The 15724-nt window shown below is 35.9% G+C and overlaps 2 protein-coding genes across 5 annotated transcripts; one reads left to right on the top strand and one right to left on the bottom strand.

Moving 5' to 3' along the window:
• Nucleotides 1–926: 926 nt before the first annotated feature.
• cirop (ciliated left-right organizer metallopeptidase) lies at nt 927–9523 on the top strand. Of its 2 annotated transcripts, none has more exons than XM_081392446.1 (14): nt 927–1096; nt 3484–3577; nt 3839–3890; nt 3966–4115; nt 4192–4317; nt 4425–4509; nt 5964–6109; nt 7467–7650; nt 7795–7861; nt 8062–8158; nt 8271–8375; nt 8514–8645; nt 8791–8915; nt 9060–9523. In XM_081392446.1, the coding sequence occupies exons 1-14, from the start codon at nt 964–966 to the stop codon at nt 9286–9288; spliced, it is 1725 nt and encodes a 574-aa protein (XP_081248572.1). In that variant the 5' UTR covers nt 927–963; the 3' UTR covers nt 9289–9523. The 2 variants fall into 2 exon arrangements, with proteins under 2 accessions (XP_081248572.1, XP_081248573.1); XM_081392447.1 differs by lacking the exon at nt 927–1096 and adding an exon at nt 2316–2377.
• LOC308706749 (uncharacterized protein) lies at nt 6843–15043 on the bottom strand. Of its 3 annotated transcripts, XR_014032082.1 has the most exons (10): nt 14942–15043; nt 14166–14320; nt 13754–14002; nt 13337–13579; nt 13083–13166; nt 12385–12848; nt 12179–12277; nt 11953–12031; nt 8081–8278; nt 7021–7634 (listed from the first exon to the last, which is right to left on the bottom strand). XR_014032082.1 is itself a non-coding variant. In XM_081392570.1 (9 exons), exons 2-8 carry the CDS (start codon nt 14230–14232, stop codon nt 11954–11956), a joined length of 1284 nt encoding a protein of 427 aa, XP_081248696.1. In that variant the 5' UTR covers nt 14233–14320; nt 14942–15043; the 3' UTR covers nt 6843–8278; nt 11953. The 3 variants fall into 3 exon arrangements, 2 of the variants coding, with proteins under 2 accessions (XP_081248696.1, XP_081248697.1); XM_081392570.1 differs by having other exon boundaries at nt 6843–8278; XM_081392571.1 differs by lacking the exons at nt 7021–7634; nt 8081–8278 and adding an exon at nt 11742–11844.
• Nucleotides 15044–15724: the final 681 nt, after the last annotated feature.

The following is a 15724-nucleotide window of genomic DNA, read 5'->3' as shown; positions in this document are numbered from 1 at the left end:
GAGAGGTGATTGTCTTATTTGCACTTCAAAGCCTGCATTGCCTCAGTTTCTTTACATCCTGAGGAGGAGGAGGATCTTTCTGCTCAGAAGAGAAGGAAACAAACAGATATGCAAGTTTCCTTGCTCACCATCTCCAAATACAAGCTAAAGGACTGATGCTGGTAAGAAATCTATTGATTCAATATGTTTCTGTGCGAAGGAAAACGTTTCTATTTGTTTTAATGTTAAAAATTTGGGGTCAGTAATAATAATAATGAAAAATAAAAAAATCTAATAAATGCTATTCTTGTATTTTCATCATAAAGTCATGTTTCCACGTTCCATGTTTCCAACTGTTTCCAACAGGATCAGGTGACACTGAAGTCTGGAGTAATGGCTGCTGAAAATTCAGCTTTGCCATCACAGGATTAAATAAAATTTTTAAATGTATTAAAATAGAAATTAGTTATTTTAATTGTAATATTTCAATTTCTCTTCTTGGTGATCATAAGAGACTTCATCCAGAAACCATTCAAAATCTTACAGACCCCAAAATTTTGAACGGTAAATTACTTTCTGAAGATAATTTGTGTTCTTGTTTGTGTTAAGAATTATTGCAGTACTTATTTTATAAAAAAATACCACGGAAAATCACGGTGAAATTTAAGAAAGTCAGTCCAACTTTTTATAATTTTTCTGTTTTTTTTTTCTTTTTCTTTGTCTTTTATGATAAACTACTAGATAATGCGTTTTGCGCCTTGTGTTCATATTGGCATATTACTGTTGCCATGGTTTCCATGTACTTGGGGGAAGTGCATCTTTGACCAAGTTCAGAGATCAATCAAAGTCGTGTCCCCGCCCACTGGTCAAAACGCCTCTGCTCATTGGCCCTTGCGTGAAACCGCAATCAACATACCAGTCACTGCATCAGAGGAGAATCTAGCGCCCCAGAGACCTAAAAGAGCAGAGAAACAATCCGAATCCATGGCGGTTCCACAACCAATCAGGATCAAGGTCTGGATCCCCTCAGAAAGCCCCGCCCTCTCAGACTGGGAGAGAGAGAGAATAATGACCGCAGTCGATGAGGCTGTGAGCGAAGTTTCCAGTTTACTGTCAGGTGAGCAGTGTTGGGAGTAACTCATCACGTACGTAATCAGATTACTTTTTCAAGTAACTAGTAAAGTAACGCATTATTTTTTTAACTTACTATGGCAAAATATATTATGATAGTATAAATTGTAGCCATAATATACTGCCAGTTAGTGTAGCAGGTTGATTCACATTTGAATGCGAATCCGCAAACTTTCATGTCCAAACGTTTGGACATGAGAGGTTGCGGATTCGCATTCAAATTAGGCTACATTAAAATGCAATGGTCTCGTTTCAAAAGCATTGGTCAATATGCTTGCGTCGACTTCACTGTAGCCTATATGTGCCCTGCTTCCTTTCCGTGAGTTCTGACCATAGACTGTAAAAAAAGATGGACGACGCCCCTTCGCTCTCTTCCATTGATGAGAACTGAAGCCGCCAGAGTCCCGATATGGCGCTGACATATTGGAACTTGAGTCTGCGCAGTAGCGATTTCGGGACCAGACCTGCGCAGTAGTGAGCAGGAAGTAAAGCCGCAAAAACAACGCTCCGCCCTCACTCTCGCAGGGAAAGTGCATTCTGCACACTTTTTAAAAAATTGATTGCAGTACGACAAGAGGCTTGTTAAAATAAAGTAAATACAATCTCCTCAGTCCTCCGAAGATCACGAAAAAAATGTCCGTTGGTGCTTCAGTGACTACTTCGCTCAGAGAACCTGTCAATCACAGCTGTCAATCATGACGTTACACCCCCGCATCACGTAACTAACTAAAAACCAACTTATTTTTGAAACAGACACTTGAACTTACATCAGCGTGATAAAAACGACAGCAAATGAAAGAAACCACCTTTGGAAAAAAGATATTTCAAGTGTAATTTAATTGTTTAGTTGGTCTCGCGTCCCATTGAATAACACGGGGAGGCGGGGCTTATGACCTATACTAGGACCAGCCACCGGGGGGCGATCGAGACGTTTTGGCTTCACTTTTCAGGGCTTGTGCGGCACGCTGGTTCTGACCGAAAAATGGAAAATATCAAGCGCTTCCGTTTCAGAGTCCCTGTTTCATGTTTGTTAGCCCAGGACATTTTACAAATCCAGACCAAACGATGTTCTACGGCCATGTCCGGAATAAAAAGTAGCCTATCCATGTCACACAGTAAGATTTAGGATTTTGACCATATAGGCTACCTCGCAGTCACAGACCGTATCAACGTCAGTGAGCTATACTTATTGTATTTCGCCACAGGGTGTCACTGTGGCCTCAACCCTTCGCCTTCGCTTACTCTGAGCTCGATTGCTATGTCTGAGGTAAGCCACGCCCTCCTCATTACCCTACGCAGGAAGAAATGTAGGAAGAAATAAATGAAGAAATAAATAAATGTAGAAATACATAAATGTATAAATAAATAAATGTAAAAATAAATAAATGTATAAATAAATAAATGTAGAAATGAATAAATGTATAAATAAATAAAAGAATAAATAAATAAATATGGAAAAAATATATATACATAAATAAGGAAATAAATGTATAAATAATTATTTATTTTCGTTTTTTTGCTTTTCTATGTATATTTATTTATATATTTATTTATTTATTTATTCTTTTTTACATTTATTTGTATATTTATTTATGTATTTTTTTTTTTTTATATTGGCAGCTTTGGAATTCCATACTCCTGTCCCCATGTTGAGAGAAATAAAGTGAGGTGTTATGTGCGCTGTTCAGACATGATGGTTGTTTTAGTTCTAGACTAAACGTGAACATGCATTTACTCATCTCACTTGCACGAAAACATTCAGTATTCCTCAAAATGAATAAAAACAGTAAAATGCAATTTCAGAATTTTACGCAAAACTTTTATAATTAACTATAGGCCTATTAAATTACACAAATATACTTTATGTATTTATGTATTAGCCAATATCTTTGCTGCTGACCTTCAATTATCTAATTCAACCATACTTTCCTTCTCCTGTATCCTATTGTTCTTTAATCTAGAATGGAAAAACAGCTGAAAGGTTTGTTTGAGCTGCCGCCTTCTACTGTACAGCCATAAATATGCATTTCCTTCTGCCTGAGGCTTATTCATTTCACTTTTGGTGTGAAAGGGCCTTAACATTTGCCAAAAATATAACTTTTCTTGTTGTTATCAAAAAACAAACAAGCAAGCCCAGCCCAGGTTAACGCAAAAGTAATGTAACGCATTACTTTTCATAAAAAGTAACTAATGCAATTAGTTCGTTTTTTTGGGAGTAATGCAGCATTGTAATGCATTACTTTTAAAAGGAACTTTCCCCAACACTGCAGGTGAGTAGTTGTTTTATGTCAAGTACTGAAAAGTCAAATATTGAGAGATTTTCTTCCCAATCCTTTCCTCTTTTGCAACATTTTTGTGGATGTTTGTTCATAGTGAGACGAGTTCCAGATAGTCTGTTGCTGAACAGAGACATAAACAAATACTGCAAATTCATCTGGAGAAACAGTAGCACTGTTAACCACATGAAGTATGTTTCATTCATTCATTCATTCATTCATTCATTCATTTTAGACCCTTAGGTCCATATCACAAAGTAAAAGAAAAGAAAGAAAAGAATAACATACAGACACACTTTTTACTCTTCTTCTCTGACTCTCTTACTGAACTGCTCTGTCATTGTTTTTTTCTGTGCTAGTAGTGTTTGTAGAAGCACTTGCTCAATTGACTTTTCATCTTTACTGATTTTCAAAATGTATTTTAATAAGTCAACCAGTGTCATTCTCCTCAGATGTGGCAGAGCCAAAGAGAACTACAGATTCGAGAGCTGCTTCTGCGTGAATGTGAGTCTCGTTTCATACATACTACTACTACTCAAAATATTGCACTTATTATTATTCAGTCTTGCCTGCTTACAGATCCCAGATGAGCACCTAAATGGCTGTGCTGTTTATCCACATCCTGAGCATCCCGTCCCGACAGTGCTGAGGCCAGAGGGGGCGGGAGTTCCTGACACTGACTTCCTGCTCTATGTGTTCACTCACAGCACAGATAAATGCAGAGCAGAGGTAGACACTATGACTCTACTGAGATTAATGCAGGTTGTCATAAAGTGACTGTAACATTTTTACCTGCCTGTCTCAGTCTAGTATACTGGCTTACGCTGCTCACTGTCAGGCAGATTCAGAGGGGCGTCCTCTGGCTGGGACTATGGTCATCTGTAGAGAGCCGCTCAGTACGGAAAGATACACACATGAGCGCTATGTGCAGGTGACAGTGAGTGTGTGTTTGAGAAGAGAAGGTGAACTGCAGTTATAGTACAGTAGGAAACATTGAGAGTACAACACTCATTATTTGTAATCTTTGTTTTGGTCCAGACTGTGATCCATGAGCTTTTCCACGTGTTGGGATTCAGCAAAGAGCTCTTCAGCCGATGGAAGGATTGTTCTCTCTCCTCTCAGGGTAACTATGGAAGCTTGTTTCCGCCTCAGAATAAAAAAATAATTGTAAAAAGTCACAATTTACATCTCGCAATTCTGACTTTATTTCTTGCAATTGCGTGATAAAAACTTGCAACTGCGAGTTATAAACTCGCAATTCTGAGAAAAAAGTCTTTATATCTCGCAATTCTGACTTCTTTTCTCAGAATTGTTAGGCCTAAACTCACAATAGTAAGTTATAAAGTTTTATACCATGGGCTGTTTAAATACTCGATTCTGATTGGCTGGAAGGTGTGCAGTAAAACCGTTTAATGCACAGGTAGTTCCAGTCAGTTTGATTACAGTTCAAAATTAATCCGCTACATTGGTAACCATAGTAACGTTAACCCAGTTACACTTGCAAGCAGAGCGAGAGATGCATATGAAAACATTTATTTAGGTAGGCTAAATGGATGATTGTTGCATATCGTTTAATTTGTATGGTGAATATGGCAATTTTGAGAAATGGGCCCAGGCACAAGATGAAATAGAAGACCTGGAGAAGACGTTGAATGACAAAAAGCGGCACAAAGAATTAACAATAAATGACATGATTAGTTCAAATAAAGATTGCCTTGTCACTGTCAGTGTTGCCTTTCATTCATAAATAATTTTAATAAATCCATTAAAGAATCATTAAGTTAGCTATATGCTTAAGCATCGAGGGGACGTTAGCTGCTAGACTTCAAAGAAGAGACGCACACAGGTAACTCGCGCACGCATCTCTCTCTCTCTCTCTCTCTCTCTCTCTCTCTCTCTCTCTCTCTCTCTGTTCCTTCTCTTTCAGTTCTCTGTCTCTCTCTTTTAATAATGAATTTAAATAAATGTGATAATTCATTCAAATAAAAGCAATCCGATGGCTCTACTTTATTTAAAGCGGACAGAGTGCTGGAACTAACGAGCCGTAACTTAAGAAAATAACCGTCATTTTTACACGTCTGTTAAAAAATGACACTGTAAACATCAGTTACAGCTTTACCTTGTTTTAAATTGGCAAATAACCAAGGTATAAGCGGGATAATCCACGGCTAGCCATGCATTAAAGGATTTTAATGCACTTCGTAGAGGCAACCACCCTCCGCTTCGCCTCTACGTCGTGCATTAAAATCCTTTAATGCATGGCTAGCCGTGGATTATCCCTTACATAAACTAGCTATTGCAAGAAAAGAAGTTAGAATTGCGAGTTATTAAGTCAGAATTGCAAGTTTATATCTCGCAATTGTGAGGGAAAAAATCTAAATTGTGAGATAAAAAGTAGCAATTATCTTTTAAAATGTTTTTTTTTTTTTTTTTTTTTTTTCATTTAACAGAGTAACATAGCTTAATTTTTCTAAATTGTCTTTATGTAACTGAATAAATATCTTTTAGAGTTATGGTGTTTATTGTAGCCCTGTTGTGCAGTTGCTGGTAATTTTTGTCATTGTGTGTATTATGAAGCTGGCATAGACTGCTGGCCTTATGGTCAGGTGATCAGCACAGATGAGACGGGGCAGGTTAGACTCTATTCTCCTACTGTGATCAGAGCAATGCAGACACATCTCAACTCTACCCACGCTGACCTTGGAGCTCCATTAGAGAACAAGGTACCCACCACGTACAAAACGCTACTGTGGCAGTGACATGATACCGTGATGTTATCACCTTGATACCACAATTACCACATACTTTCAAAAGTTTGAGGTCAGTCATTTTTTGTATTAAGCAAAATTAATTAATAATTTAGCAAGGATGCATTAAATTAATAAAAAGTGGCATTAAAGACTTACATTGTTACAAAAACACTATATTTCAAATAAATAATGTTCTTTTGTGCTTTCTATTCATCATAGCATAACAATTATTGATAAAAAAAAACAATTAACAACATTGATAAAAATAAGAAATGTTTCTTGAGCACCAAATTAGCTTCTTAGGATGATTTCACATGTGACACTGAAGACTGGAGTAATGCCAATGGAAGTTTTTTACATCACTGAATACATTTTTTAATAATTTTGACTTTTTCCCCCTCAGAATTGCAAGATATAAAGTTGCAATTGCAAGACAATTTCAAAATTGTGAGCTGACTTTTTCCCCTCAGAATTGGACTTTATAACTCAAAAATTGCAGTTTATATCTCACAATTCTGAGAAAAAAGTCTGGACTGCAGGGTATATAATTGAAATTTTGACTTGTTCCTTGCAATTGCGAGTTTATATCTCACAGCTCTGACATTTCTCGCAATTGATTGCGAGTTAATATCTCACAATTGCAAGTTTATATCTCACAATTCTGAGGAAAAAAAGTCGCAATTACCTTTTGAATTTTTTTTTTATTCCATGGTGAAAACAAGCTCCCCTAAATGGCTGCTAAAAGATCAATTTAAAATATATTGAAATAGAAAACAATTATTTTAAATATATTTCACAATATTACTGTTCTTACTGTATTTTGTTCAAATAAATGTAGCCTTGGTGAGCATCAAAAGACTCCTTTCAAAAACATTAACAAATTACACAGCCATCATTTTTAATAATAGTATAAATCATGGCACTACAATAATACTGTAGTAATGGTACAGTCTTAAAACAATGGAAGTGCTATGTTTCCATTTCCAAAAATCCATGGTAGTAACACAATACATTTGGTGATTTGATACACAGTGATTTGATTACATTTTTGTTAGTGACTTCAAACATTAACCTAGAAACTTTGTTAAATTTGAGGGTACTGAAATTGAAGTACAAACAAAATGATGTAATGTCAATGTAAAGACAGTGTCTATTTTTCTTTTTTACTGAGTGCAAATTGCTAAACTGGTTGGCTATTTACACTTTGAATAGTATCTATTACTGTTTGCACTTAGTGTAATAGCATCTAACTCTCTTAAAGTAAATAGCTGCTGCCTAATGTAAAACACAGATGATACACTCAGTCACTTCCTCTGTCTCTTCCTCTCAGGATGTTGGTTCAGACGGTCTCTCATCACACTGGGAGGCCCGTGTGCTTCAGGGCTCCATCATGGCAGCTTCACTGGTGGAGCCGTCTCTGATTCGCATCGATCCCATCACACTCGCTGCCCTCCAGGATACAGGCTGGTATTCAGTGAACTTTAGCCGAGCTCAGAGCCTGGTGTGGGGAGAGGGTAAGACATCCGCTATTAAAACTAGTTTGGTGGTTTACATACATAAAGAGACATATCATGCACTTGTCGATGCTGGAGTCAAACCTCAAACTTGCCTGTTCACTGTTTTACCACTCTTGATGTGTGTTTCTGTGTGTGTTTTAGGTGAAGGCAGTCAGTTCGGGTCCCTCTCTACCTGTCACAATTCTTCAACTTTCTTTTGCACAGACAAGTAATCAAACAAATAAAGCCTCTTTGAATAATCAGTTATTTTGACACTGATTTAAAGGAAGAGTACTATATTTTGCATGTTTGAATGGTGAGCTTATTAAAAAGTAAAGAGGTTGAAATGGCTTTTCTGAAGTTGGTAAAACTAATTATTTAAAAGAGTATTGAATGTGATGCATAAACTGTCCACTGTCTTCCTCCCAGTGCATTGGGTTGTCATTACCTTCACTTCCACAAGGGGGAGTGTCTCACTGATCCGTACCTGGATGGCTGCTACATTTTCAAACCCCTGGCAAATGCTGTGAGTCTTTGTTAAGAGTTCTTTTTCTCTTTTACCGGTCCCTCACATTGTTGTCTCCTTAACAAAACTTCCCACATGATTATCACTCTGTAATGCCACTTTTCTTCATCAGAGTGAATGCTGGAACAAGGAGAATGAGAGGAGTGGAATGAATGAAGAAAGTGGAGAGATATATGGCTCAGACAGCCGCTGTTTCATATCCAACCTCACCAGACTGGTACCACATGTTCTCACATTTATGTATAAACATATTTATGAATGTTTAAATATGGCAAAGCTACAGTTTTCAGATATTTAGACCCACTAGTAAAGACTGTTTTAACTTTTAAATATTATTTTCCCCTTGCTTTTTTAGAATCATTCATCCTCATCCCGTGCGTCAGTGGCAGGCCACTGTTACAGACACAGATGCACTGGAGGAAACAATTATCAAATTCAAGTAAAGGATTCTGATTGGTTGGATTGTCCAGCAGGCAAGAGTGTTGAGGTTTGTGAGAAACTCATTGGTTATCTCTGAAAACATTAAGTAAAACTAATTTGAATCCTGCAGGTTAGCTAATGACTGAATCATTTAACACTTGTTTCACATCACTGGGCTATTTGTTATAATTTTCTGTCTCTAAATTTTATAGGTATCTGGTTATCAGGGATTCATTTTCTGCCCAGACAACAGATTATGTAAATATTCTGATTTAGCTCCTCCTACATCAAGGCAAACGGCAGATAACCTTCTTAACATTAGCGCATCCATTGAGAGGTTAGTCTAATCCTTTTTTTTTTTTTGATTTTCTAATGTGATTTACCTTCATCACAATATGCTAGCTGTTACATAATTCAAAGTATAGTGTATTCTATGTCAGTTGAGTCTCTCTTGGAGTAATATATCTTTTCTGTATCGTAGTGATCATGACGTGAAGGAGAAAGACGCCACTCCTCATCCCAACCTCGTGCCTCTCTCCTCAGTCACAGTGTCTAAGCCAGAGATCATCGTGGACGCAGTGCTGAGCATCATGGCTGCTTTCTCTCTACTGTCTGCTGCAGCGCTCATCTACAGGAAGTGTTCATCAGCCAGGGTCAGAGTACATGATGCCAATGAGCCTCCATACAGGTCACAGTTTCCTCTCACATAATGCATCAGAAGGAACTGATGGTAGAACCAAACATGGACAATAAACCAACAATGGCGACTAAACGTTTTTTTAATGGCAGCAACAGGAATTCAGAAAACGAAAAACTGAAACATGTATATGGTTAAATCTCTTGCTTTAAATGTTTGTTAAATTTATTAAAACATTTTATGCAGATAATTAACATACATAAACCTATTTTGTAATATATTCATATAATAAAATATTTTTTATGGCGAAGATGGAGTTGTGACGTGATAAGTGGATTTTAAAATGGTCAAACTTTCCTTACATCAGGGAAAGGTTCTTTATTTAAAATGTACAATGTTTTCTGGACTAAAGTAGCTTTTCTACATGTCTATTCAATGTATGTCATTATTATTTTTAGGTGTACTTACAAAAGTCACTGAACAGTAACATGTTTCTTAGAATTTATTTAGTCAACAAGATTACAATAGTTTTCAAATTATGCAGTTAAAATATTAAGTAAATAGAGAGCAAAATAAAAAAGCTAAATTCAAAAAGTGATTTAAATGGTGTGAAACATCTGTGCAAAAAAATTATAATTTCCAAACCAGTTTCTCAAACATTCCTTCTGTCTGCCGACTCTACCTGCTTCGACCATTATTTGGAAACATTTATTCTATAATAATAATATATTATTTTTTCCACTAACAAACAGCAATGCGTGTAAAATGTCACAGAGCCAGGGCTTTCAGATAACATACAGATGTTTAACAAAATAGTTTATGCATATTAAGATGGAATACAAGAAAATTATATAAGATGGACATTTTTTTTATCTTTAGGCAGGGTTGCTGCACACTCCTTAAAGTAAAATTTAAGGATATTTTAAGACCTCTTTAAGGCCTGAAGAAATAAAAATGTATACTGTACATTAGGGGTGTGCAATATTGACAAAAAATATATATCGATTTTTTTCGACACAACTGTGTTGTGGTGCTGGTACCATGGCTGGTTTAGGAATGTTGTTGACAGCAGATTCACAAAGATATTCATATTATTCATATTCTATGCGATGGTAAGTTCACAGCAGTGACAGAAAGTAAAAAAAATGTATTAAGGGGCAATATTTTCCACCTTAAATTGATTTCCAGGGGCATTTTTTCTAAACTTATTAGACATATGCATCACCTTTTATATCAAATTCAAACATTCAAATTAAATTATATTAGAATAATAACACAGTATATTAACAATCGCATAAATAAAGCTATGATATTGTTTTTTTTTAAATTCAATATTTAAATATGAATTTAAAATTTTTATTTAAAGGGTACTTTAAATATGAAACTAAAACCGCCAGTAGGTGGCAGCAAGTCACTGTCTTAAGTGAGTTGAGGGAGTAATTCATTCAACCGATTTGTTCAAACGGCTGATTCATTCAGGAAAGAAGCAATTGATTGAATCTTTAACTACACCTATTAGTTAAAAACGTGGATTCATTCAGTAAAATATAAAAAATTATCGCTGTCAGTTGCATGGAGACTCAGTTCAGCAACGGGTTCATTTTGAAATGTTCGTCGGTGAAATAAAGGGAAAACAAATAATATTGATAATATTATGTCTAAAATGTAACAACATTAACGTATTGTTTATTTAACTGTGTAAAAAACTTGCACATCGTTAAAACAATAATTACAATATCATCATAGACAATTATACATATCGCACACCCCTACGCACATAAAAAATGAACTTACAATTGAACTAACATTAACCCATTTTCTTCTCCTTCTCTCCTCCTTTCGCGAGACTGACATAATATGGGGGCGCGGACGGGTATAGATATATACACTAGACGTCGCCTTGGCTACTGCAGTTCATTGGAACGCAACCGTAGCCAAGAGACATCTAGTGTATATATCTATACCCGTCCGCGCCCTCAGATCATTTGGACGCGGCTGTGTTCAAGAGATAACAACGATATAAATACTGTTTGTTTTCTCACACAAACCGCTCGTTTCGTGTCTTAGGCCATCAATGTGTACTTACGATGGGGAATTGTTTAATTTGGACGATGGGGAATTGTTTTAATTTGGACTTTGTGAATGCTTTTTGAGACAGTATCCATAGACCTGCATGAAATGACTGACAGACAAGAACGGTTTGACCTAAAAATATCAAAATTGAAACTACTGCGGAAAAAAAGACACCTGAGGTAAGCTAAAACATACCAAAATTTATGTTCAAAGTGAACTATCCCTTTAAGACCTCTCGTAAGTAAAAATAAGACTTTCAATTAAAAATTAAATTTTAAATTGAACAAAAAAAATCGAATTTAAGACTTTTTAAGGATCCACAGGAACCCTGTTAGGATTATGATACTAGTTACAGCTACTAAACTGTACTTCTGTGATTATATATATATAAAAAAACTTAATATATTGATGAGATTATTGGTTGAAAAGAAAGATTAATGATTTGTTCTTTAAGCTTGAAAGAACTTGCAAAGCAGTGCTTTTATCCTTTTTTGTAAAGGGTACATCCTGTAGATCCAAGAGGATGAAAGGATTAAAGCAGCTCAGGAAGTGTCATCTGTGAAAGATCAGATGATTAACATAATATTTAGAACATGTATAGATATCAAGTAAACTGGTATCAACATTGTGATATCAGATAAATGTATTAAAATGTGTTGTTTACATCAGCGATGACTCTCAGCGGAGTAATTCAGATCAGTGCAGAGCTCAGTCTTGTCTGCTTCCTCTTTCTCTTTATTTTTCTAATTAAAAAGGTAATAAGATCAAAAACATGCATCAATATAATATAATATAAATGTTTTTACCCTGCAACCCTACATAAGATAATTGGTTTGGGAGATGGATGGATAACAGTTGTTTTATAATTAATAATATATTTTAAGACTCACTTTGCACATTTTCATTTTAGAGCATTTGATTTCTTCATTTTTCTTCATTGTGTTCTGGGTCACCTGCTGCACAAGCTTGTGCATCATCACCTTCTTTGCCTGTGATGAGAGAGAAAAGACAGATGCGATACGTCATCCAGTATGCTTTAAGATTTATAATTGGCTTTTGCTGTTGATCTGAATAAAAGATAACTTATTTTCATTACCTTTTTCTTTTCCCTCTTATCTTCAACAGGAACAGTGTTGTGAGTCTTGTGGTCTTCATCATTACAGGACAGACACACAGACGAATGATCATCTCTACAGAACAACTCCTCCAGAGGTCTGTCATGTTTCTGGATTATTTTAGGATTAATATTCACCACAAGGTCAATCATCACGACCTGCTTTATCTTTAGGACTCTCCCATGAGGCTCCACTTTAGGCTCACAGTAAAAGCTCTGACACATCAGGATTTCAGACTGCTGCTCAAAATCTCTAAGATCTGCTCTATTTTTGAAATTTTCTTTACAGCATGGACATCTGTTATCGTGACTGCTTTCCCAGCATTCCTTCAGACAGGCCTTACAGAAGCTGTGTCCACATGGTGTTGTCACAGGATCAGTGGACAGCTCCAGACAAATGAAGCACTGAAGGTTTTCATTCAGGGCACTGCTTGAGAAAGCCATTTCTGAAAAAGAAAAAACAATACTTCAAAAAAAAAAAAAAAAAATCCCAAAATATGCCACTTTATATAAACAAAAAGGTTACAGTTCAAAGTTTTAAAAAGGTGCAAATTTATCCATAATTGCTCAAATATGTATTGAAAATAACAATATACATTATTTATGCTAAATATTAGCATCTTTGTATTTAAAATAGATATTTATGAGGGGGATAGAAGATCCTGCTATTACTAACTCACTTGAAGGTTTGTACAGAGTCTCTTCTGGGACGTCTGTTTTTAAAGGTTGTGAATATGCTGTCATTATCGGTTCCCTCTTGTAACCTTTAAAAAAAAAAATACAAAACAGAATTTTAAAGGCTTAATAAATAGACACATCTCATGGACATTAAAATATCACATATACTTTACTTTTGTTACTCGTCAAACTAAGCATGTTGCTAGCTTAAATTTCATATTATGAAAATGCATTGGAAAAACAAATATATGTATACCTGTGTTTTTCTCAAAGAGTTGCACAATCTCTCCAAGAGCTGTGTTGCATTTTAGATCAGGACATTTGTTGAATGTTTCTTTACAATATGGGCAGGTGCAGACCTGACTGTTGTCCCAGCACTTCTCAAGGCAGGTCTTACAGAAGTTGTGTCCACATGGAGTGGTGACTGGATCATTGAATACATCCAGACAGATGCAACACTGAAGCTCTTCAGATAACAGACCACTGGCGCATAACTGGGCTGAAAGCAGAATAAATATATTAACTTCAGGAAGTCCTCACTTTTGAAGTGCACATCATTGGTTCTGATTTTAGTAAATATTTTGTACAATAAGTTTTGTGCAAATGCAATTTTGTGAACATTTCTGAAACACGATTTCTAATAAATGATTTTAGCTTTAAAATATACCCCTACCTGTGGTGTATTTCTCAAAGAGATGCACAATTTCTCTAAGAACTGTGTTGTTCTTTAGATCAGGTCTTTTGTTGAATGTTTCTTTACAATATGGGCATTTGTAATCCTGACTGTTGTCCCAGCATGCTTTCAGACAGGTCTTGCAAAAGTTGTGTCCACATGGAGTGGTGACTGGATCATTGAGCACATCCAGACACACTGGACACTTACGCTCCTCTGTCAGAAAACACCCGCTGCAGAGACCCATAACTGGAAAAAATGGGGAAATTACTTGAATGTTTATAATCCTAACATTCATTAAAATAGTCAACAAAACACTAAGTAATACTTAACATATCAGTCCTGTGCATTCAAACACCATTTCATTACTGAGTGATTGCATAATGTATACGTTCAGACCAGGAAGACTTACATGGAGGCAAATCGATACTTTCTCTTCTATGATGTCTGCAATATGGTGGTGTTAAGTGTTCTGCCATTTCTTATAGGCCTGCAATCCACCAGCTTTTCCAACCGGGTGTCACAGCAAAATTCACCTTATTTCATAATATATGTCATCAGGCCTTCCTGTAATGATTGAAGTTATATCTCTTTTACAAACGTCATACGGCCCAATAACACATCAACAAGTAATAATATATAAACATATAAATGACAAATCGATTTCAAATTAGATTTAGACATAAATAAACAAGAAATAAATAGGCCTAAACAAACCGTAAGATGGCTGCCCTTCAAACTGCGCCAATTAAGCATAAAAATAGTGAGTAAAAAAACGTTACAAGTATCCATGCAGTCGGCTATTTTCTTTCATTTTGTTCTCGATAAAATTTGGCAACTGTGCTATAAAAAGTATTGGGTGTTAAGCTACCGTGCGAGTGCAACTAAGTTACAGAAGAAGTTTCTGAACTCTCAACCTTGAATTACAGCTGATTAACAGAATACCCAAATACTCCTGGTTCCGTTTTGCTGAATTAAAAATGTATCTGGAAGGAATCTGTGAAAAATCATGGCTATTTGGCGTAGGCTTCTGGTTTGAGTTCGCACATACACATCTGAAAAATCAAACGCAGGTAAATTATTGGTTACGCCACTGTTAAATGTCGTAATACATTGTAGGCTATTGTAAATTAAAGCATTTTAATTAACATTAAATCACTGTTCAGGTAAATCGCTTTCATCACATACCTCTGATTATCTGTCTTTAGTAAACTTTAGCCCTCTGAAAAATAAAATAAGCGAAGAAATATGTCCTCCTCGTTTGTATGAATAGTTTCACTTTCTCCATGTAAAGTGTAATTGTACGCCCTAGCGGAGGGATACCACAATGCTGAAAACAAAGCTCACTAATGAAAAAAAAAAAAAAAAAAAGACTGTTACAAACACAATAATTAGAGCAAATCACATACCAATATAGAACTGTCATTTGTATCCTTAGATATTATATTAACACAAATTTTCTATTTCACACTTTTTCTATTTATTTATTTTTTCATTTGAAATGTAAATTGTTCATTCATTTTAATTGCCAGTTGTGATGATCAGAGGAGCTAAGTTTTTACCTTTTCTATTAAAACATGGGATGAAGAGTTTCTTAGTGAAAGAGTAGATCTGAGACCTGGATTCCACACCATAAAAGGAGGCCATAATCCACAAACACACCCACCTTCCAGGGCTTAACTGTCAGAGACAGAAAAACAAGATAATCATTCATTGACAATCATTCATAGTCTTTATGGTTCCTCAGCCACACAATTCAGAAACCAGTCTCAGGAAATGGTGTGACGATCCCCATTTAAGCAGATGCTATGACCACTCCTAAATCCCACTCAGTTTTCCCCTTTACCAACACCTCACAGTAAAATCTCCCAGAGGAGAAACCCTCTTTTGTCAGGACAAGGATAGAAATCAAACCTCTTGTCATTGTGTGTGGGATGTCTTGCTTTTAGTCTCCATGTCTCGTCTCAGACA

The sequence above is a fragment of the Scardinius erythrophthalmus genome (assembly GCF_964197995.2).
Source record: "Scardinius erythrophthalmus genome assembly, chromosome: 2".
NCBI classification, from domain to species: domain Eukaryota; kingdom Metazoa; phylum Chordata; class Actinopteri; order Cypriniformes; family Leuciscidae; genus Scardinius; species Scardinius erythrophthalmus.
The sequence above is the reverse complement of the archived record's forward strand: the minus strand, read 5'-3'. Positions and strand labels throughout refer to the sequence as shown.